Here is a 24,222-nt window from a genome sequence, read left to right as displayed (position 1 = left end):
GCTGATGCAGCCGTTACACCAGCTCTGTGCTGCATCAGGATTACATGGCACATGTGAAGCCCGTGTCCTCCTACGCTTGGTCAAATACAGGATGACACATGGCATCAAGCATGGAATTTGAGTGTGTTTGTGTGTGTGTGTGTGCCAGTCCCTCTGATGCTGGAACTCTGGAAGTTAGACTTGTGATACCAAAATAGCCGCCCAAATATGTGTTCAGACCTTATCTAAGAGGCAGTTACAAACTTTTTTAAATACCAGACGCAACTTTACAGCTTTTTTCTTAACAGTAAAATAACTACAAATGGTTAAAATAAACCTATCCCCACAAAGCTGCATGTCTTTGGACGGTGGGAGGAAGCCGGAGTACCCGCAGGGAACCCACGCAAACACGGGGAGAACATGCAAACTCCACACAGAAAGACCCCGGCCTGATGTTGGAATTGAACTCAGGACCTTCTTGCTGTGTGGCAACAGTGCTAACCACCGTGCCACCGGGCTTCCTCCCAACGTCCAAAGACAGCTTGTGGGGATAGGTTAATTGGATAATCCAAATTGTCACTAGGTGTGAATGTGCGAATGAGTGTGAATGCTTGTCTGTCCTTGTGTGTTAGCCCTGCGACAGACTGGCGACCTGTCCAGGGTGTACCCTGCCTCTCGCCCTATGACAGCTGGGATAGGCTCCAGCGCCCCCCGCGACCCTGAAAAGGATAAGCGGAAGCGAATGGATGGATGGATGGTTAAAATAAAGGATGAAAGTGAAGCTGCTAATTTACTGTTAAGTCTACATTCCTGCTCTCAGCAAGGACCATGAGCTGTGTGTAGCATCGGAAACAATATGTGGATACATGCACTGGAAATGAGCTTGCTCTGAAAGGTAGCTGGGCTCTCTTGTTCATACAGCAGAGGCTCAGAATGGTGCACATCCACATCAAAAGCAGTAGGTGAGGTGACTCAGGCATCTGACACCTCTTAGGTGAGGTGTTCTGGCCCTGGGGAAGACCGAAGACATGGGAAAACCTCAGTGTAACCCCAAGAAAAGCTGGAGGAGCTGGTTAGGAAGTCTCACCTCTGCTTAGACTGTTGAACCTGCGACCCAGATAAGAGGCAGAACATGGATGGATGCATATTATGAACCGTTACCTGTGCAGATTAGCTCTACAGTAGACGTGTTATGTTCGATCTGCTTCATTGTTACTAAATCTATATCTTCTTTTTATTTTGTGAGGAACAAAATATTGTAGCACTCTTAGCAACACATTATAGCACGACCTGTGACTAAGGATAAAACTCCCCTCTAAATAAGTGGAAGTTTTATGCATTTTCTTTGAAATTACAGTGTAAATATATACAATATAAATGGTAGGTATGCTATAATAAAAAGGTAACAAATCAGATTTTTAAAGGAAACAAAGAAATAATTATACCGTAAGTAAATTTGACTACAGTGGTCCCTCGTTTATTGCGGGTGTTACGTTCTAAAAATAACCCGCGATAGGTGAAATCTGCGAAGTAGCCAACTTTATTTTTTATTATTATAGATGTTTTAAGGCTGTAAAACCCATCACTCCACACTTTATACACTTTTCTCAGACAGGCATGAACATTTTTACACTTTTCTCTCTTGTTTAAACACTCTCAAAGTTCAAACCTTAGAAAAATAAGTCCAGTATTATAGAATGAAACCAAAGATCAAAACCTGTTTTCAGGTCCAGAACATGGAAATAGAACAGCTGCGAGAGAATCAATGGTGCAGAAGTAGAGGAAGCAAGAAGACTGAGTTGAATAAAGTTTGACTTACCTGACTGTTTTGTTTTGCTTAATGCGCCTTATAATCCTTTGACATTGACACTGTTGTGTTTGCTGTCTTCTGCTAGCGAAGATTTATGTAAATTTGACAAGCTGAACGCATTCTGTGCTGTACAGGAGACACAGCACCAGATTGATAATTGTCTACAACCAAGCAGGACGCTGAACACAATGCGTTGTAAACACACAATTTTTAAAAATGTGTGTCTACAAAATGTGATTCTGCATTATCTCTGTAGAGTATGCTCCCTCTTCTCGCTGGCCTACATTTGTTTTGCTCCCGTGCACCTGTCCTTGATGCGTCACTGCCCTTTTTTAAATGCATGCTACAATAAGCTCTAGCTACCTATGACCTGAATCTGAAAAAGTCAGAAAGAAAATGCAAATAAAGAGCGGAGCAGTAGTCTTTTAGCAGGTTTTGTCAGTGACCAAATAGATTTTTTTCCAAATGGATTTGTTACACAGCTCCACATCCAACCTCCACTCATGTGTGCATGACGAGTGTAAAAATTATGTCCCACTCTAAATGTTGGGATGTCAGTGTCTAATAGTAAAAGACTTGCATGTTCCCTTGTTTTCCAGGAGGTATGCCAGTGCCTGAGGTGGCGTCTGACACTGCCAGCGCTGCTACCATGTTGAGCCCCGTCCTCAATGCCTCCAACGGAGACGGCTCCGAGTCTGAAACCACCTCCGCCATCCTCGCCTCAGTCAAGGAACAGGTCCGTGTGTGTGAATGTGCGTGTGAGCGTTCTTGCGAGTGTGCGTGCGACGTAAATGGAGGGCTGTCACAATTAATGAAATATGATCACCAGAATGTAGTGAGGATAATTCCCCATCCTTTCGGGGCGAAACAAGCTGACGGTAAACAGTAAACACAAATGATGGAATGCCCATCTGAGCTAATGTGTCACAAATATGTCACCACATTTTGATCTGTTAGGAGAGAGCCTTGGGCTACAGATGCTCAGTATTATTTTTGAAAATACCCTAATGCAGTAGGACGCATCATTCGCCCACATTTTGTCAAAGTCTGAGCAGCTTTGTTGGAAATTCTATGTGTGACTAAGCATCCAGCAGATTTTTTTACAGTACAGTCAAGATTGGGCAACACAGCTGGACTGTGTTTTGTGTTGGTTATGCATTAATGAAGGCTAAAGACTTTAATGATTTTTTATTTACAATCCCTTTTTTGAATACACTTAACTCAGGTATGCTAATTTTAAATTGTACTGATTTAGTTGTATATATAACAGTAAGTCATGTAATGTTGTGTTATAATTATCAGGCTTTTAATACATGAGCTTGTGGTAAAGAAAAAAAATACTGCAAAAGACAATGAATTTGAATAAAACACATGGAAATAGAAAAAATATAACCAGAGTTATATACAATGATACAGAGATACAATGAAAGTGGACCAAGATATTCACAAAACAAGTTTTTTTTAGGGAGACATGATAGAACAGATGCAGAAGTGACAGATGTTATTAGCCATTTACTGGTAGCTACTGCGTTATTGTCTCTCCAAAAACACTTCCTTTGTGGTTTGTGAGTTTTGTTTTGCTTTTGTTGGGGGTTTTTTGTGAGATTTTGCAGTCTTTTTCTATTTACTGCCCTTTTTTTAAACTTGCAGTGCATTTGACCTTTCAGGGCCACTGTATGTAATCAACCAACCCATAACCAAAGATAAATGTGATAATACCTTAATAAGCAGGTTTCAAAGAACTGGTCAGACCCGTGAATATCTATATCATAATTTTGACTAAGGTAAGAAATGAAATGTCTTGAGGGAAGCACGGTGCCACAAAGTTCTACACATAGAGGCTTTGTTTGGATTTATTGTTTCCCCAACTGTTGAAAAGGCCAATAGCACTGGATTTATTTGGAATCGTGCAACAAAAGCTGGGTAAATACTACACTAAAAAAAGTTAATTCTTCAGATCTAATCTGCTTTGAACTGTCAAAACAAACACTTGGTGCATTTCAGATTCGATGCTCATTATTGCAGCTTATAGTACATTATGTTACATACAGCATATGCATCAACACAGGAGTGTTGGGATCCTAAAGAATGAGACAAGAAACAGAAGAGTTGAAGGAAAAAAACCCTTTCTATTAGTTATAATGCTCTTGATGGCAAGTTCATACAACAAGATGTATAAAGCAGTAGAGTGCTAAGTAGAAAAGCACTATATGACTCAGCCCATTTACACGTTTGAATTCATGTTGGGATATTTCTAATCCATGCAGGGTCAAAATTATGCATACAGCCTCAAATATAGACATACACTCATTTAAATATTTTAATAAGTGGTGCTGTTCTTCAATGTCTTTTAACTTGACAAGGCCAAGACCTATTAACTTCTCGTTAGTGATCATGATTAACTACAACTGTTAATTTTTCTTTGCCGATTAACAAATAGCCAGAACAATGGAAAAGTTCAGGGGACTCAGTGATGATCTAAGAAGAAGAACTGAAGATTCTGAAGTTCACACAAGTTTACACAAATCGATGCTTAAAAGATAAAAAGAAAGCAGGCTAACATTAAGCTTGGTCTTCCCAAAGCCCCAAACTCAACTCTACTGAAAGTTTGTGGATTCTGCTTAAAATGTGGGTCTGTACAAGGAAACCAACCAATTCAAATAGACTGTACCAATTCTGAAGAAGGGTCGTCAACTATCCAGTCAAAATTATGTTATGTAATTAGATGACTGCCAAAGGGTCTAGTCACGGTGCAATGTTTTAGGGTACATTTAACCAAATATTATTTGGGTTGTATGTATATATTCTTTGTACAGCAGCAGCAACCAACCTCTGGGCCACGTACCGGTCCGTGAGTTGTTCGGCACCGGCATAGCTGGATTGGCCATTTGCCCGGTGGGCTGATGGTGAGTTTTCAATTTTATGGGCGGATGTTTTTTTGTTTGTTTTTTTGTAATGGTATAAACAATGAAACGTGGGGATTGGCTAATGTGTCATGATCAACTCTGGGCTTGACCAATTACGGCCGAGGAGGTTGGATGGAGACCCCGCCCCCTTGCTTGGGCAATAGCTCTGAAAGCAATCTTATCACAGACAAACAGAAGAAAATGGTATTGAGTAGAGATGGCACGATACCACTTTTTTATGTCCGATACCGATACCGATATCATAAATTTGGATATCTGCCGATACCGATATGAATCCGATATAGTGTTTTTTAATCAACAAAACTGTTTTTTAAAATATCTTGCTGCATTTTGCAAGTCTGCAAGTTCATACTCAAGTTTAAAACAACAACTACACTAAAGCTATTCTGTTATACCTGTATACAAAAAAAATATTTCATAGTTCAGCAATACTGATCAATCTAATAAACTTAAACCTACACCATCCTCCCTATTCTGGTATTTTAAAGAGTACTTAGCGTAAATATTAAGCAACCTAACTAATAGGGTTCCAACTCCCAGCAACAACAAAAATAAATAAATAAAAAATAGGGAACCACCCCTCACGCTCCACCTCATGATGCTTAATCGACGTAATCAACCTTAATTTGATGCAGTGTGAAAAAAAATGCACAGAAATCAATTATTTTTCAAGAAATATTAAATAGATTCAACATCTTTCTTCAACAAAATTGCAGACTGCACAGATGGTACCTTCCCAAAGGAAAAAGTACTATAGCTTACTAGGGTATATATATTAGACTTAATAGTCACTATATACAGTAATTGACTTCTATTCATTTTACATCAAATTAAAACTTTGGCTGTCAGATAATTATTTATTAAAAGCTAGACGTTTTAAATGAGAATAAGAAAGAAAAGTATGTCTTTGTGCCCCCTTTTCCCAGTTAATGCCCTATCGGCCCCCCTGGCTAAACTTTGGTAGATCCGCCCCTGCACAGTTACCAGCGTCAGCTACGTAGAAAAAGATCCTGGTGTAGAAAGTAATATTAAATAAATTCTAACAACAGCTTATCAAGCTTAAACGTGCTGCTGTTGTTCAGCCGCTGGTTTCCTCTTTCTGGTGCAAAGTGGGCCAAAAACAAAGACGGACTCGCGACAGAAAAGCCGATCAGCTGAACATTTAAGCAGTTTCACGATTGAAGTAGCAGCCGGAGAGCGAGAGGCAGTCGCTCGTTAAGCTTAACGCAGGAATGCTTTACAAACATTCAGAGATGGACTTACACACTTGCTTTACTTCTCTCGGGGATAACTTTGTCGGAGATGAAATGCCAGGTTGCTAGCGAAGCTCCAAATGCTATCCAGACCACAGGTCCCGCAAGTCACAGCCGCTCTATCACGTGATGCATACTGCTCCGACATGCTAACGTTCTGAGGTGAGTTACGGCGTGTTGCAAGTTTTGTGAGGTGCTTTCGTGATATTTAATGGATCGGATTACATTTTTTATTTTTCTCCGATATCCGATCCAGTCATTTAGGTCAGTATCGGACCGATACCGATACGTAATATTGGATCGGTCCATCTCTAGTATTGAGATGAAAAGGAATGCAATTTGTCCCATACTTCAGCTAGAATGAAAAAAAAGACACAAAGCTGAAGCTATTCTGTGTCTTTACGCTGTCAGCTGCCTCTTCTTCTCTCATTCCCTCCCCCTCCCTCTCTTGTCAATCATGAAACTGATCAATGATCGGCTGATCGGCTTTTCTCTTTTGTTTATCGTTCACTTTGCGCCAGAAAGACGAAACCAGCTGATGTTGTGCTAAAAAACAGCAGCACATTTAAGCTTAGTAAGCTGTTGTTAGAATTCATTTAAATGGTAAATGGTAAATGGCCTGCATTTCTATAGCGCTTTACTTAGTCCCTAAGGACCCCAAAGCGCTTTACACTACATTCAGTCATTCACCCATTCACACACATATTCACACACTGGCAATGGGAAGCTACAAGCTTAATATTAATTTCTAGTATCAGCTGATGTTTGTTGGAGCCACAGCTGTAAAGCTGCTGGTCATGATGTCGGTTTGGATATGTGGTGAAAGGGAAACATGAAGATGAAACCAGGAGATGTCCTTACTGAATCATCAGAGCTGAACAGGTGATGGAGAAACAGGTTTACCTTTTAGGTGACGTGAATGAGTTGAAGGGAAGTTATGAACTGTTTCTGAGAGACAAATAACACCAGGATCCTTTTTTTACTTAGCTGACAGCTGGTAACTGTGCAGGGGCGGGTCTAGTAAAGTTATGCCAGGGGGCCAGGTAGGGCATTAACAGGGAAAGGGGGGCAAAGAAATACTTTTCTTTCTTATTCTCATTTAAAATGTCTAGCTTTTAATAAATAATTATCTGAATCTTACAACCAAAGTGGTCATCAGATGTAAAATGTATAGAAATCATAGATAAATACCAACAAGATAGTGTACATCACTGTCACAACAGCGTTTGTTTTCATTTAAAGGCTTTATGGCTTTTCCTATAATACCTGGTGGGCCGGTCTCCATGACACCTTAAAGGTCCGTGAAAATATTGTCGGACATAAACTGGTCCGAGGTGCAAAAAAGGTTGGCGACCACTGGTGTACAGTATATTGAAGCTGTATGTATAATTTTCACTGTGTGGATTAGAAAAAAATCCTTAAAAAAAGTCTTCAAAGAAATCATTAAAAGCCCCCAAATTACCATAACATTCATGCCTATGACAAGTGTATATCAACTCAACTGTAAACATCCAAAGTGGGGATGTTTACTCTGCATGGAGCTGAACAGAGGAAATGTGAAGAAGCCAAAGATAGATGTTAAAAATGCTGAAAGCAGGCTAAGATAATGGATTGTTCATGTTTTTCACTCAGTGATTTCTGTGAGTTACTACAACGTCCCGAGATCCATTCCTGATCTAAGTAGGTCACGTAGACTTGGACGGTCACACACACGTAGGTCGTGTACACACACCTACACACAAACTTCCACATCATCTAGGGCATGGTAATGGCCTTCTGATGAGAAGGTGTGAAAGAAAAAGGCAGAAGAGAAGGACGTGTCAGCTGTCCGAAGAAAGTGAAGACAAACAAATAGTTGCTCACTCACTCCTCTTCATCCGACTGCACCACGGTGAAGGTTCGTTATTCCTTAAGCCAGTCATTTGTCACTTCCTTTCAAACTTGTTTTTGCATTGTGCCATTTTTCACTACGTTTGGGCCGATGCCAGTGTTTGTTACCAGGCACTAAAAAACCCACGTATTTTATGAAACAGTGTGGGTGCCCAAACTTCCTGTTTGGTTCATAAAGACAGGGTCAGGCATGAGAAAAAGCTTCACCCACACTCTCACACACGGACATGCAGTCTGCAAAAAAAACCCCAACAGCCCACAAACACATGCGTTTACACACTGCCAATCAAACTCTTTTGCCTCTGCTGACTCACACCAGGAGATCCCTGCTGCTGTTTTTCCTTCGTTTCCTTCTCCCCGCGTGAGATTGATTAGCCATTCGACGTTGTATTTATCACATCTGTCAGCTTTTGTCCTTGTATCGTTCATCATCTCTTTGCTGTCACCACATCTGCTACTGGGGAAAGCACAGTGTGAAGTCTGAAAGAGTTTGATTCTACTGTGAGACATGGCCTATTTGAGAAAGCTGACATATTGTCTTATTGAATGACAGATCAAGTGAAAGTAGCTCAGGGTACTGATTAGCTGTCTTTTGCTTACAGCTTGGTAGCATCTGACAATCCAGTCGGTTCTGAAATATCAAGTTGTGAATGTGCATTCAGCAGTCATGGATCTACAACAGCAAGAAGGCCACACAAGGTTTTGTGCCAGTGTGCAGTGTGTAGCAGTGCTAGCTTATAAACTTAGCACTCTACTATGGGAAGCGTAATATTTTTTCTACTGATAGCATTTTTTAACAAGGGATTGATTGATTGATTGGATTGATTTACACTATGCTCTCTTTAAAGACACAAGACTTATTCAATATGCTGGTCTAGAACTTCCTCAGGATCCCTCATACTGTAACTACTTGGCTCTGAAAATACATATAGTTTCATTCATACATACATAAGAGTTACCAACTTTTAGAGTGTGGCCATGGGTTTGGCCATCACAGGTGTCATGACTTACAGTATATCGGGATTCTAATATGTCAACAAAATCAAACAACGTCAAGCGTAAAGGCCTTAATTCCCCAGAAAGTTGTGAAAAAACTATACAAAATTCAGGCATTTTCGGATCCAAATCAAAAGTTTTGTTTTTGCAGAAAAATTGTCCCCAAACAACACATTGTGACAAAAATAAAATCGACATAACCCAAAAACACAGGATCCCAAAACAGAAACTCAAAGGAAAAACCCTCCAATGTAGTAAAGACAGAAAGCAAAGACTCAAAAGGAACAAAAGTCACTATGAGATTATTAAATCCAAAACTTCAATCACTGGAGTAAATTGAACCCAGACAGGCCCCCAAATTCAAATATATTCACAACAAATCCTAAAACAAAAAAGACAAATCCTGGGACCAAATCCAGAACAAGTCAGTGTTCATATATACTGTATGGTACACAGTTTTTGTGCTGTTAATGCCAGAGGAGGTTACTGAGTCAGCAGAGTGACTTTTTACACACTATGATACTCGGCACTCGGCGATGCTGCGCTGTAGCTTATGTACTGTGCTAGTTTGTGGCTGTGATTCTTAAACACTTCCTCTTTGCAGTAAAACCTCTCGGAGTGGATCAAGGAATATCCAGGAGGGAAAAAATTTCACAATCTGACTTGTTACGTCAGTTCCATCATATCCAAGTGGCAACAGTGCTAACCGCCATTATATTACACAATATTTTTTAAAATTTGAATGAGATTATACTTAATTTTCACATTTTAAACACACAATTTCAGAAAACTTGTAATTGCAATATGTTACTGTGTTTTATAGCTGATAGCTGTAAAAATAGATATTGACAAAAGTGTCCAGTTTACATGTTTCTTGTCTTTCTTATGAGCAAAATAATAACGTTTAAAGTCATGCAAAAAAGAAAGGATTCAAAATATGAGATTGTTATACACAAACGATTGTGCTTTGGATAAAAAGAAATGTACTATGATGGTTAATGTAAATGTGCTATGTTTTCATTCCTTTAGCAGTCCTCAGGGACAGCCCACATCACATCAGCGGCACATGCAAATCAGATGCTTTGCAGCTGGCCGCATGTCATCATAGTAAATACCCACTGAATCAGGGTGTTGTGAGAATGCCAAATTTTTATCGCCCTGTGCTCATTCGCATTAGGTGAGCGAGATCTCTAATGCATTTGCCTTGACAAATCCAAGATGGCAGTCTCACTGAGCTGACACACAATTACATTCACGTATGAAAACACAATGAAGCTAACAGCTTATCTTGTTAGAGACCACGACTGCATGCTTTTGCTCTGTTTAGTCCTGAACTGGAGTACATTACAGCTATAACCTTCGTTTCCATTACGGTGGCAACATGACCTCCTGCTGTGTTTTTACAAGCCGCTACATCGCTGCAGCAGAGTTCACATGTTGTTGCACTTCCCGCCTATTCAGAGAAGAAAACATGACAATGCGTTCAAGGATACAAAAACAGAAGCAGTGAAAAGAAGCAGAAATATAGCCAGATTTTCCTCACCTGGCTACATTTCTGCTTCGTTTCTAGGGGATACAAAAATAAATGAAAAGAAAATGCATCACCTTGGCATTATAACTGTTATCCAACTCGATATTTTCTTTCTTTTAGGCAAATTGTGGTGTTTTTGCAGCTTCTCAGTCACTGGATAATTAATGTGTATCATGGTGCTCAGTGGAATTATTCTCTCTAATTGGCAGCGCAGCAGAAAACAGATTTTCTCAGGTCTGACCTACAACTCGTATGAATCCAAATTAAAAACAGTTTAAGCTGCAGGTAATTAAAGGTATACCGTTATTTTCTCCGTATGGCTAATTAAACCCGGTCCATTTCCCTCTCTTCACACACAAGCATGTCCTTATGACAAATATTGAAATATTACCCCCGTTGTACTTTTACTTGATCATGTTGCTTCTGCGTTTGGCAAAATCCACTTTTAACATGCTCAGTTTCAAACTCTCACTCCACTTCTGATTGATATAATGTCATGAGAAAAAAAACCCCTGAGGATTAATAGCTTTTTGAAAACAATCGGCCCTACAGTGTGTTAATTCTGCCGGTTCTGTTATCAGTGTTTTTGCATAGCAGCCTTGTGATAATAATGGGCCTGTCCTCCCCCTCCCCATCCCACTGCTGCTCTTTTCATTTGTTTATTAAGAATTAATTAAGATTTGTTTAGCACCGGCTAACTCATTAAGTTACCAAATATAGTTCTCTTCAAAGTTCGCAGCAGAGTTAGATATTCATAAGAAGCGGTTTCAAAGTGGATCAAATATTTATTTTATTTTACTTCTTATGTAAGGAGGCACGGAGAAAAAGGGAAAGCAGAATATTTAAGGGCTGAGGAGGGAGGACAGGAATTTGTATGTGCTCCCACTACCACTACCGTCACCACCACCCTGGGCAAAGTGTTGGCACATGAGAAAGTCTTCTATCTAGTCCTATTTCCAGCTGAAGGAAGACTCCAGGCCACAGCATCATAGTATAAATAGGAGCAGTCTCGCTTCTGCTGTGCAGTGCAGTTACCTTGTATATGTGCATCCATACTGAATAAACTTCCTGCAAAACATCGCCCCCTGCAGCCTATGGTGGACCAAGTTGAGCTTTCTGGTGATTCTATTGGAAGATCTACCATCAGTTTTAACATCAGCTGCTTCATTTTTGATAAGAAGAATTCTTTAGAATTAGAAATCAAGATTTTTCCATCAGCACCTAGACAGCTTATTAAATAGATTACAAACACCCAGCTTTAATCCAGTTCGGAGATTTTTTTTCTTTCTTTTTCACATACTTTGGTTGTAACAAGTGGACATTTGAGGTATTGTTGCATTTTTTTCACCTCGAAGCAGTCTGAACATTCTCCTCCGACCTCTGGCATCAACAAGGTGATTTCACCAGGCGAACAGCCGCTGGATATTTTCTGGTTTTCAGACATTTCTCTGTAAACTGTCAGCAGTTTCTGAAATTCTCAGATCAGCCTGTATGGCACAAAATCTCCAAAATCATCTCTCTTCCCCATTCTGGTCCTCAGTTTGAACTTTATGAGGTCATCTTGACCATGCCCATATGGAAAAGATATATATAAATCTTATAAAGTTTGTATCTGTCTTGTGTGAAACTTGTATGAAAAGCATATAAAAGTGAAAACAGATATAAGATCCCTTGAAAAATTATATAATGAAACTTGTATGTTTTGGATACTTACTAAAACAATGTATGAAAGTAATGAGAAAGTGGCCACTTTCATGAGTAAATCATGTAAGCCTTTATATGATTTACTCATGAAAGTGGTCACTTTCATGAGTAATCACATATAAGTTTTTACTATTTCTTTTCCATATGGGTGTCTACATGTCTAAACGCACTGAATTCCTGCCATGTGTGCGTTACCGAGCAGTTGAACAGGTACATCCACACAATAGAGTTCTGGTTTTGACTCAGAGCTCAGATTTCTGTGACCCAGTGAACCTGTGCATTGTTTTCCTCTCCTCTGGTCCTGCCCACTCCACCTCAGCCCCAAACTCAGTGGATTAAAATTCCTAACAGTAAAAGTATTAATCCACTTGACTTAAGAGTCAAGAAGCAGTTCAGTTCTTGTTAAAGGTACAGACCACATGTAACGTGCTATTAGACGGATTAGCAGAGCTCCTTGAAAGGGAAGAAAACGGAGGAAACAATGAGGACATCCAATTCAAGTTAACCTCACAAACTAACAAAGTAATTCAATGATTTTCTTTTTTTTTGGCTGTGGAATTAACACACAGTTAATAGCAGTGTAAGTAAGCTGTTTACCATGATGAGCAAACATGTGCAGCTAACATAGACACACAAATAAGCCCACTGTAATTCTGTTTACTTACACATTTCATACAAAGAGTTTAGCTTGAGAGCATCACTCTTACTCCAGCTCTATGTACCCTGCTTTAGTTCATAGAGCTTGCTGTGTGTGCTCACAGTTGCATAATCGCTGTCTGCAAGAGGAATTTAGTGAGCCGTTAATTTGTGGGCATTTGAAGGCATATAAAGTATTTTTGCACGTATGCGCGCTTTTCGCCTGTGGCTGTTAGCTGTCTCTGGCTTAAAGTAGAAAACGATGAGAACAGAGGCAGAGCGGTGCATTGTGGGTAGACAGGAATGGCCAAGGGGCTTTTGCATTTGGCAGCTCATGTCTTTGCCAACTTTCTCACCGCTACCTGCCACAGAAAGAGAAAGTTTGTGACAAGGGATTGATAGGCTTGGGTTTTGTGTGTGCGCGCACGCAGTCCGGCACTTTAGACGTGACTTGTGGTGTGCTGTATTATGCAAAAGGAAGGCCAGATGGTTGAAACTGCAAAGTAAAAGATACCACACTTGATATTTGATGAGCATAAGTCTAGCAGTAGATGCTGATTACATGCAGCAGTGTAACATGTGCTGGGATTTAGCTCATGCATTAAAGAGCACAGAGCATTTCTCTCCACATTGCATGATCATTTTGATTTAATGTTCTCTACTGTAGACAGTGGGGGAATAGTTATTTGATCCCCGGCTGAATTTTGCTCACTTAGAAAGAAATGAAGAGTCTCTAATTTTAATGGTAGTTTAATTTTAATGGAAGGAAACATAATATCAACCAAAAATCCAGAAAAAAAAAACACATTATGTAAAAGTTCTACATTGATATGTACATCATTGGATGAACTGAATTATTGAGTCATTTTGTTTTTCCTAAATGTTGCAAATATAGTTGTCATTTTCTCAGATAAGGGATATCTGCAATTGATTGTAATCTGTGTGCCACATGGGATCCCAGACAGTTTTGAGGAGCCAGAATTCTGGCTGATTTATACACGGTCAAATACTTATTTCACTCAATGATATGCAAATAAATTTTTATGTAATGTTTGGTTGATTCTGTCTCTATTAAAATGAAGCTACCATTAAAAAAAACAGACTGCTCATTTCTAAAATTACAAATACAGCATGGGATCAAATAATTATCTCCCCCCACTGAACATATAATCTTTCCAGTTAAGCAGAATGTTTCTCCTGCCATAGAGTGCACTCTGAAAATTACTACCTAGAAAAATGCACGTGGAGTAAATTTTTCTAGGTTTGTCTGTGAAGGTTCTCAGTCATGCAGGTCATCGTAGTCTAAGGAGCTTGGAAAGAAAAGCGTCTGGACTTGAAGATGTTTCACCTCTCATCCGAGAAGCTTCTTCTTCATGTTGGTTTTATACATATATACACACATATACACATGCATACATATATATACATATATATTAGGGGTGCAACGATATTCGTATCGATATTGAACCGTTCGATACAGTGCTTTCGGTTCGGTACGCATATGTATCGAACAATACAAAATTTGTAATTTATTTTATCAACTTTCCTTCTGACGATGCTGTCTGTGTTGAGCGCTCAGTGAATCTGCGTTCGACTACTCTGCCTAGGGTCGACAGTGCAGCCTAGGCGGAGTAGTCGAACGCAGATTCACTGAGCGCTCAACACAGACAGCATCGTCAGAAGGAAGAGCGCAGGGCAAGCTAGCGAGACAGAATTCAATTCAATTCAATTTTATTTATATAGCGCCAAATCACAACAAAAGTCGCCTCAAGGCGCTTCATAGATACAGAGAAAAACCCAACAATCATATGACCCCCTATGAGCAAGCACTTTGGCGACAGTGGGAAGGAAAAACTCCCTTTTAACAGGAAGAAACCTCCGGCAGAACCAGGCTCAGGGAGGGGCGGCCATCTGCTGCGACCGGTTGGGGTGAGAGAAGGAAGACAGGATAAAAGACATGCTGTGGAAGAGAGACAGAGGTTAATAACAGATATGATTCAATGCAGAGAGGTCTGTTAATACATAGTGAGTGAGAAAGGTGACTGGAAAGGAAAAACTCAATGCATCATGGGAATCCCCCGGCAGCCTACGTCTATTGCAGCATAACTAAGGGAGGATTCAGGATCACCTGGTCCAGCCCTAACTATATGCTTTAGCAAAAAGGAAAGTTTTAAGCCTAATCTTGAAAGTAGAGATAGTGTCTGTCTCCCGAATCCAAACTGGAAGCTGGTTCCACAGAAGAGGGGCCTGAAAACTGAAGGCTCTGCCTCCCATTCTACTTTTAAATACTCTAGGAACAACAAGTAGGCCTGCAGAGCGAGAGCGAAGTGCTCTAATAGGGTGATATGGTACTACAAGGTCATTAAGATAAGATGGGGCCTGATTATTTAAGACCTTGTATGTGAGGAGCAGGATTTTGAATTCAATTCTGGATTTAACAGGAAGCCAATGAAGGGAAGCCAAAACAGGGGAAATATGCTCTCTCTTTCTAGTCCCTGTCAGGACTCTTGCTGCAGCATTTTGGATTAGCTGAAGGCTTTTCAGTGAGTTTTTTGGACATCCTGATAATAATGAATTACAGTAGTCCAGCCTGGAAGTAATAAATGCATGAACTAGTTTTTCAGCGTCACTCTGAGACAGGATATTTCTAATTTTAGAGATGTTGCGCAAATGGAAGAAAGCAGTCTTACATATTTGTTTAATATGTGCTTTGAAGGACATGTCCTGGTCAAAAATGACTCCAAGGTTCCTCACAGTGTTACTGGAGGCCAAGGTAATGCCATCCAGAGTAAGAATCTGGTTAGATACCATATTTCTAAGATTTTCAGGGCCGAGTACAATAACCTCAGTTTTATCTGAATTAAGAAGCAGAAAGTTAGCGGCCATCCAGGTCTTTATGTCTTTAAGACATTCCTGCAGTTTAACTAATTGGTGTGTGTTATCTGGCTTCATGGACAGATAGAGCTGGGTGTCATCGGCATAGCAGTGAAAATGTATGCTATGTCTTCTAATGATGCTGCCTAAGGGAAGCATGTATAATGTAAACAGAATTGGTCCTAGCACTGAACACTGAACAGAAGTTAAGCTCTCCTTACAACATGGACCTCCCCCACCCTCATTCAGATCTGGCGTTTGGAATTATTTTGGTTTTCATGTGACGTATGACCCTGAAGGTAAGCGAGTCATGGACTAAAGTAAAACAGTATGTTGGATGTGCCATGCAATGCTCAATTACATGGGTGGGAACTAGTGTGTTAGCGCAGTTAGCTCGTTAACGTGTTGGCCGTCTAGCCCCATGCACGGGGCGATCAGCGGTAGCTCGTTAACGGAGATTTGCCGTGTTGTGGCGTTAAGGTCATTTCAACGAGATTAACCTGAAAGCACTAGTGGGAACACAACGAATATGACTGCACATTTACGCCGACATCATCCTAGTGCAAAGACAAGTGGAAGCAGAAAAAAAACAAGCAAGCATGCTACTAACTTTAGCCGAGTCATTTAGACAGCCGTTTAATATGCTGCTGAGAATATAGCCCAGAGGAAGCAGATAGTATAGCTTTTATTTTGGAAAGAGACATTTCTCTGTAATAAACTCTCTTTTCCAAAGATGAGTGATTCCTCAATCAGATACAGGGCTCGCAATATCGCTAGCCCAACGTCCCGGGGCTAGCGATTTTTTTCAGTCGGGGTACCAAAATCTATCTCTGCTCTGCCCGTCGGGCTATTGTAGGAAGGAAAAATATATGTCAATGCTTTTGCATTCTTTCAGAAATGTAGCTGGGTAATTATGTCATTGGCATCGGTGACCCACTGTCAATATGTGACATATTGAAGTCGCGTTTGAATTTGCTCTTGTTTTTTGCTTTCACTTTGCAATCGCGCGAACTGTGTATAGAGAGCGACAGCACTGATCTGTGAGTGATGATAATTTGCGCACCAATTCCTCTGACATCGTCTTATTAATCGTTAGCTTACTATGCAAACATGACAAGTGAAATCTCCCGCAGCTTAAACATGTGAGAGGTTGATCGCGCAGAGAATCGCTGAGCTTATGTGAGTGCGTGTGTAAAAGCAGCAGGATTTATATTTGACTAAGATGACTGAGAACCTTCACAGACAGATATATATTTTAGTTCTGCTGAGCCAAATAAGACAGGTCAGGGTGAAGAAGTGACAGCCAAAGAAAAGCTTACCACAAAACGGAAAAGTTATGACAAATCAGACTATAAGGCAAAAAGAAAGTGCAGCTTTATGGTTTCATGGACAAAATAATTTCTGTGGCTGCAATATGACGAGCTAAATAACCAGGGCTGCACATAAGTGGTCCGCAGGTGCGCATTCGCTGTCAAAATAAAAAACACGCACAAGGGTTAGGGTTAAATTTAAAAACTGTACTTTTGAGTTAAAATATATATTTATAATTTTAATAAATGACAAATTAAAAAGGCATGAACATTTTTTTTGTATCGAAAAAATATCGAACCGTGACACCAAAGTATCGAACCGAACCGAACCGTGAATTTTGTGTATCGTTGCACCCCTAATACAGTGGGGCAAAAAAGTATTTAGTCAGCCACCGATTGTGCAAGTTCCCCCACCTAAAATGATGACAGAGGTCAGTAATTTGCACCAGAGGTACACTTCAACTGTGAGAGACAGAATGTGAAAAAAAAATCCATGAATCCACATGGTAGGATTTGTAAAGAATTTATTCGTAAATCAGGGTGGAAAATAAGTATTTGGTCAATAACAAAAATACAACTCAATACTTTGTAACATAACCTTTGTTGGCAATAACACGGGTCAAACGTTTACTATAGGTCTTTACCAGGGCCCTGTGCTTCGTACATCGCTTACTACATCCAAGATCAAATGAAACATCCAAGACCAAATCATCGCGCTAACTCTGAGCTCGCTATTCCGGTTCCCCGAACACACCTGTTGTTGACGATTAGTATAGCTGGATGAAGTAATGTGAGATCACTGGGTGGCCCAACAGGGGCTACGCATCGATAGTAGAAACATTGATCGGCAACCCTTTGATTGGTCGGCGAAAATGTCGAAGGAGCGCGCTCGGTATTTTTCGGCAGCAGAGCAAGAACTCTTGAGTGAGGGATTTCAGGAGTTTCAGAGTTTAATTAAAACGCAAGGGAACACTGCAAAGGCTGCAAAAGCAAGGAGAGAGGGCTGGCAGAAAGTTGCTGACAAATCAAACTCGTAAGTAATTCAATAATAACAATAATAATGGAGTGGATTTATATAGCACTTTTCAAGGCACCCAAAGCGCTTTACAATGCCACTATTCATTCACTCTCACATTCACACACTGGTGGAGGCAGCTACGGTTGTAGCCACAGCTGCCCTGGGGCAGACTGACAGAAGCCAGGCTGCCATATTGCGCCATCGGCCCCTCTGGCCAACACCAGTAGGCGGTAGGGTAGATTTATCATATCACACCATATTATCCAATATTATATTACATTATATTATATTATAATATGTTATATTATATCCCCTTTCACATGAGAGCCACAACAGGACCCACTAGAACATGGGAACAAGTAAAAGTGAAATATAAGAATATTCTACAGAATGGTAATATTTATCACTTATATTGCTTGTCGTCTCTTGGAAAGAGACCCTGGAATACTCTGTTTGTTTGTTCATAACAGCAACCAAGAAAAGGGCAGAGCAAAAAAAAAGACAGGTGGTGGTCCTGCACCCCCTCGTCAACAAGTTGGTTAAGTGAATAATACCCTCACGGGAAAATCGATATCTCTCTATGAGCACACTGTTGCGCTGAGCTAAAGGATCCTGTCTGTCCCGCAATATACGCTGAATTCTGAGGACTCTCCTTATCAATCTTGCACCTTCCGCAATGGGTTGCTCGCGTAAACGGACAGGATATGACTGCGACAGACTTCCCAAATCCACCTTCGCTTTTATAGCCGTGGTCTCTCATCTTGATTACACGAAGTAATTTACAATTACTACTCTGAAATATGAATTACATCTGTAATAATCACATACATGTAATAGAATGTTAATAGTACATTTCCCTTTTTTAGGGAATGACCTGTATGTATCTGTGTGAAATCAATAAAAGGATCAAGTGCTGCATTATCTTTAGTTACATTGATGTTATTTATTTATGGTGAAACAGTGGTGGAATATCGCTGTTGCTTTCGTATGAATGACGCGGACATACCTGCGTGGCCGCGATCTAATCTTGTTTACATAAAGTAAACCTGCTCCCCAGCAGGTTTACGCTTACGGCTCTGTTGCTATGACAGCAAGTCCCGGATGGGCTTCGGGGAACCGAACAATCCAGGATCACGTTGTTACACCCCGGCCTAGGCAACCGGGGTGCAACGTAGAAAAACAAAGATAAGGAAAACAAAACTACGAAGAAAAACACTAAGGCTCTCCACCAAAATCCCAAAAAGTGTCTCAAAACGAATTTATTTACATCAAAACACAAAACGTCAAACTATTTACAACGGGGGGGAAGAAGATCGCGAACATGATCAACTGACACACAGGGCTTAAATACATGGAGGGAAACAATCAGGGAATGGACAACAGGAGGGAAACACAGCTGGGGCAAATCAGAACTGACGAGACAGGGAAACGTAAACTGAACACATTAAGATACACAGACTTTCAAAGTAAAGTAGGAAACACATAACAGTCACGCAAAAACAACACATTACCAACGCCAAATCGTCAATCCCGGAGGAGCACCTAGACACTCAAATCCACACACAATTACGGTCACAGTCGTAACACCCCCTTACCCAAGAATTAACATTAACCCCAAAATGTTTAATTCAAGGAAACACCCAAAAAAAAAAACATTTAAAACATACAACCCCAACGAAAAATGTTTGTTCCATGTCCAGCCCATACGGCACCGGCCACCGTCCCGCAGGCGACGCTGATGACTGGACGGGTCCTCCAGTGGAAACGGAAAACCGGAGCGGGCCCTCGGATCCTCCAGCGAAGACAAACGAAGCTGATGAAGGCCGGAGCGGTCCCACTGACCCTCCAGCAGACGACGAAGGCTGAGGCGGTCCCTCGGACCCCCCAGCGAAGGCAAATGAAGACTGAAGCGGTCCCACGGACCCTCCAGCGGAGGCAGATGAAACTGATGGAGGCTGGAGCGGTCCCCCGGACCCTCCAGCGAAGACAAACGAAGACTGAAGACTGATGGAGGCTGGAGCGGTCCCCCTGACCCCCCAGCAGACGACGAAGGCTGAGGCGGTCCCTCGGACCCTCCAGCGAAGACGGATGAAGTCTGGAGCGGTCCCACGGACCCTCCAGCGAAGGCAGACGAAGGCTGGAGCGGTGCCTCGGACCCTCCAGCGAAGACAAACGAAGGCTGGAGCGGTCCCTCGGATCCTCCAGCGAAGACAAACGAGCAGCCCACCAGCTGCAGAAGGCTGGAGCGGTCCCTCGGATCCTCCAGCGAAGACAAACGAAGCTGATGAAGGCTGGAGCGGTCCCTCGGACACTCCAGCGAAGGCGGATGAAGGCTGGAGCGGTCCCACGGACCCTCCAGCGAAGACAGACGGAGGCTGAAGCGGTCCTCGGACCCCACAGTGATTGGACGAGCCCCCATATGTTACACCCCGGCCTAGGCAACCGGGGTGCAACGTAGAAAAATAAAGATAAAGAAAGTAAAACCACGAAGGCTCTCCACCAAAATCCCAAAACAAAAATATCCCATAACGAAAGTATTTACAACAGACTATTTATTTATAACAAAACACCAAACTATTTACAACGGGGGAGATCGCGACCATGACACACTGAAACACAGGGTTTAAATACATAGAGGGAGCAATCAGGGAATGGACAACAGGAGGGAAACACAGCTGGGGCAAATCAGAACTGACGAGACAAGAAAGCGTAAACTGAAAACACTGAGATAAGACAGACTTTCAAAGTAAAGCAGGAAACACATTACAGTCACGCCTAAAACAAAACACTGACAACACCGAATCGTAACAGTTCCCCCCACCCAAAAATCAAACATTTAACACCAAGTGAAAAGTTTGATCCAGACAGATGAAGCCGATGAAGGCTGGAGCGGTCCCACTGACCCTCCAGCAGACGACGAAGGCTGGAGCAGTCCCACGGACCCTCCAGCGAAGGCGGATGAAGGCTGGAGCGGTCCCACGGACCCTCCAGCGACGACAAAGGCTGGGGCGGTCCCACGGACCCTCCCCTCAGCGAAGGCAGACGAAGCTGATGAAGGCTGGAGCGGTCCCACTGACCCTCCAGCAGACGACGAAGGCTGGAGCGGTCCCTCGGACCCTCCAGCGAAGGCGGATGAAGGCTGGAGCGGTCCCACAGACCCTCCAGCGACGACAAAGGCTGGGGCGGTCCCACGGACCCTCCCCTCAGCGAAGGCAGACGAAGGCAGACGAAGCTGATGAAGGCTGGAGCGGTCCCACTGACCCTCCAGCAGACGACGAAGGCTGGAGCGGTCCCTCGGACCCTCCAGCAGAAGCGGATGAAGGCTGGAGCGGTCACTTGGACGCTCCAGCGAAGGCGGATGAGCAGCTCACCAGCTGCACACATGGACACGCAGCCCGCCAGCTGCACACACGGACACGCAGCCCACCAGCTGCACACACGGACACGCAGCCCACCAGCTGCACACACGGACACGCAGCCCACCAGCTGCAGAAGGCTGGAGCGGTCCCTCGGATCCTCCAGCGAAGGCGGACGAAGGCTGAAGCGGTCCCTCCAACGGACCCTCCAGCGGAGACGGACGGCTAAAGCGAAGGCAGATGAAACTGATGAAGGCTGGAGCGGTCCCACTGACCCTCCAGCAGACGACGAAGGCTGGAGCGGTCCCTCGGACCCTCCAGCGAAGGCGGATGAAGGCTGGAGTGGTCCCACGGACCCTCCAGCGAAGGTGAATGAAGGCTGGAGCGGTCCCACGGACCCTCCAGCAGACGACAAAGGCTGGGGCGGTCCCCGGACCCCCCAGCGAAGGCAATCCCGGACGAGCCCCCATATGTTACACCCCGGCCTAGGCAACCGGGGTGCAACGTAGAAAAACAAAGATAAGGAAAACAAAACTACGAAGAAAAACACTAAGGCTCTCCACCAAAATCCCAAAAAGTGTCTCAAAACGAATTTATTTACATCAAAACACAAAACGTCAAACTATTTACAACGGGGGGGAAGAAGATCGCGAACATGATCAACTGACACACAGGGCTTAAATACATGGAGGGAAACAATCAGGGAATGGACAACAGGAGGGAAACACAGCTGGGGCAAATCAGAACTGACGAGACAGGGAAACGTAAACTGAACACATTAAGATACACAGACTTTCAAAGTAAAGTAGGAAACACATAACAGTCACGCAAAAACAACACATTACCAACGCCAAATCGTCAATCCCGGAGGAGCACCTAGACACTCAAATCCACACACAATTACGGTCACAGTCGTAACAACGTGAAATCGTCAACAATCTCATCCAGCTAACTCACTTAGCGCGGTACGAAGAACAGGCCCCAGGTTTGCACACACAGTAGCTGGTATTTTGGCCCATTCCTCCAGGTAGATCTTCTCGAGAGCAGTGATGTTTTGGGGCTGTCGCTGAGCAACACGGACTTTCAACTCCCGCCACAGATTTTCTATGGGGTTGAGGTCTGGAGACTGGCTAGGCCACTCCAGGACTTTCAAATGCTTCTTACGGAGCCACTCCTTTGTTGCCCGGGCGGTGTGTTTTGGATCATTGTCATGTTGGAAGACCCAGCCTCGTTTCATCTTCAAAGTTCTCACTGATGGAAGGAGGTTTTGGCTCAAAATCTCACGATACATGGCCCCATTCATTCTGTCCTTAACACGGATCAGTCGTCCTGTCCCCTTGGCAGAAAAACAGCCCCATAGCATGATGTTTCCACCCCCATGCTTCACAGTAGGTATGGTGTTCTTGGGATGCAACTCAGTATTCTTCTTCCTCCAAACACGACGAGTTGAGTTTATACCAAAAAGTTCTACTTTGGTTTCATCTGACCACATGACATTCTCCCAATCCTCTGCTGTATCATCCATGTGCTCTCTGGCAAACTTCAGACGGGCCTGGACATGCACTGGCTTCAGCAGCGGAACACGTCTGGCACTGCGGGATTTGATTCCCTGCCGTTGTAGTGTGTTACTGATGGTGACCTTTGTTACTTTGGTCCCAGCTCTCTGCAGGTCATTCGCCAGGTCCCCCCGTGTGGTTCTGGGATCTTTGCTCACCGTTCTCATGATCATTTTGACCCCACGGGATGAGATCTTGCGTGGAGCCCCAGATCGAGGGAGATTATCAGTGGTCTTGTATGTCTTCCATTTTCTGATGATTGCTCCCACAGTTGATTTTTTCACACCAAGCTGCTTGCCTATTGTAGATTCACTCTTCCCAGTCTACAATACTTTTCCTGGTGTCCTTCGAAAGCTCTTTGGTCTTGGCCATGGCGGAGTTTGGAGTCTGACTGTTTGAGGCTGTGGACAGGTGTCTTTTATACAGATGATGAGTTCAAACAGGTGCCATTCATACAGGTAACGAGTGGGGGACAGAAAAGCTTCTTACAGAAGATGTTACAGGTCTGTGAGAGCCAGAGATTTTCCTTGTTTGAGGTGACCAAATACTTATTTTCCACCCTAATTTACGAATAAATTCTTTACAAATCCTACCATGTGAATTCATGGATTTTTTTTTCACATTCTGTCTCTCACAGTTGAAGTGTACCTCTGGTGCAAATTACTGACCTCTGTCATCATTTTAAGTGGGGGAACTTGCACAATCGGTGGCTGACTAAATACTTTTTTGCCCCACTGTATATATGTATGTATATATATGTATGTGTATATATATATATATATATATATATATATATATATATATATATATATATATATATATATATATATATATGTGTGTGTGTATGTGTATATATATATATGTATGTATATATATATATATATATATATATATATATATATATATACATATGTGTGTGTGTATGTGTATATATATATATGTATGTATATATATATATATATATATATATATATATATACCAACTGCTGCCCACACAAACAGAACACAGATAAGTGGTAGAAAACGGAGTGGTAGACGCACGGATGGATGGAGATTCCATGTCATTTCTGCTATTCACACCTTCATCAAATAAAAGCAGAGCTGAATGAGATGTGGAAAAAATGTCCACAGTTGGAACATGGCACATTTTTAAAGACTGAACACATTTGCACAGTAAAGCTAAACCAAAATGGAAAGTGGCAAAACTGTCTTGATGTTGACTGTATTGAGCGATGTCTCACGCTGGAGCACTTCTTCAGACAGCCAGTTATACAAGTGGAATAAGCTCAGTGGGAACAGCTGCAGCAACAGAACAGAGTATGTGAGGTAAAACCAAAGTGAAGAAGACCACAAGGGGAACTGTCTGCAGAGAAAGACTACAG

At 42.3% G+C, this 24,222-nt stretch overlaps 1 protein-coding gene across 6 annotated transcripts in view; it reads left to right on the top strand.

Moving 5' to 3' along the window:
- The window catches only part of ctnnd2b (catenin (cadherin-associated protein), delta 2b), a 234,192-nt gene that overhangs the window by 44,786 nt on the left and 165,184 nt on the right, over positions 1-24,222 (top strand). For all 6 annotated transcript variants that reach the window (XM_080861361.1, XM_080861367.1, XM_080861362.1 and 3 more), the window contains exon 2: positions 2,389-2,525. In XM_080861361.1, coding sequence (XP_080717487.1) covers positions 2,394-2,525 — 132 coding nt within the window. In that variant the 5' untranslated portion in view covers positions 2,389-2,393. The remainder of the gene's footprint in view (positions 1-2,388; positions 2,526-24,222) is intronic.

The sequence above is a fragment of the Rhamphochromis sp. 'chilingali' genome (assembly GCF_963969265.1).
Source record: "Rhamphochromis sp. 'chilingali' genome assembly, chromosome: 16".
Taxonomy (NCBI): Eukaryota; Metazoa; Chordata; class Actinopteri; order Cichliformes; family Cichlidae; genus Rhamphochromis; species Rhamphochromis sp. 'chilingali'.
This window is presented reverse-complemented; position numbering and strand designations above follow the sequence as displayed.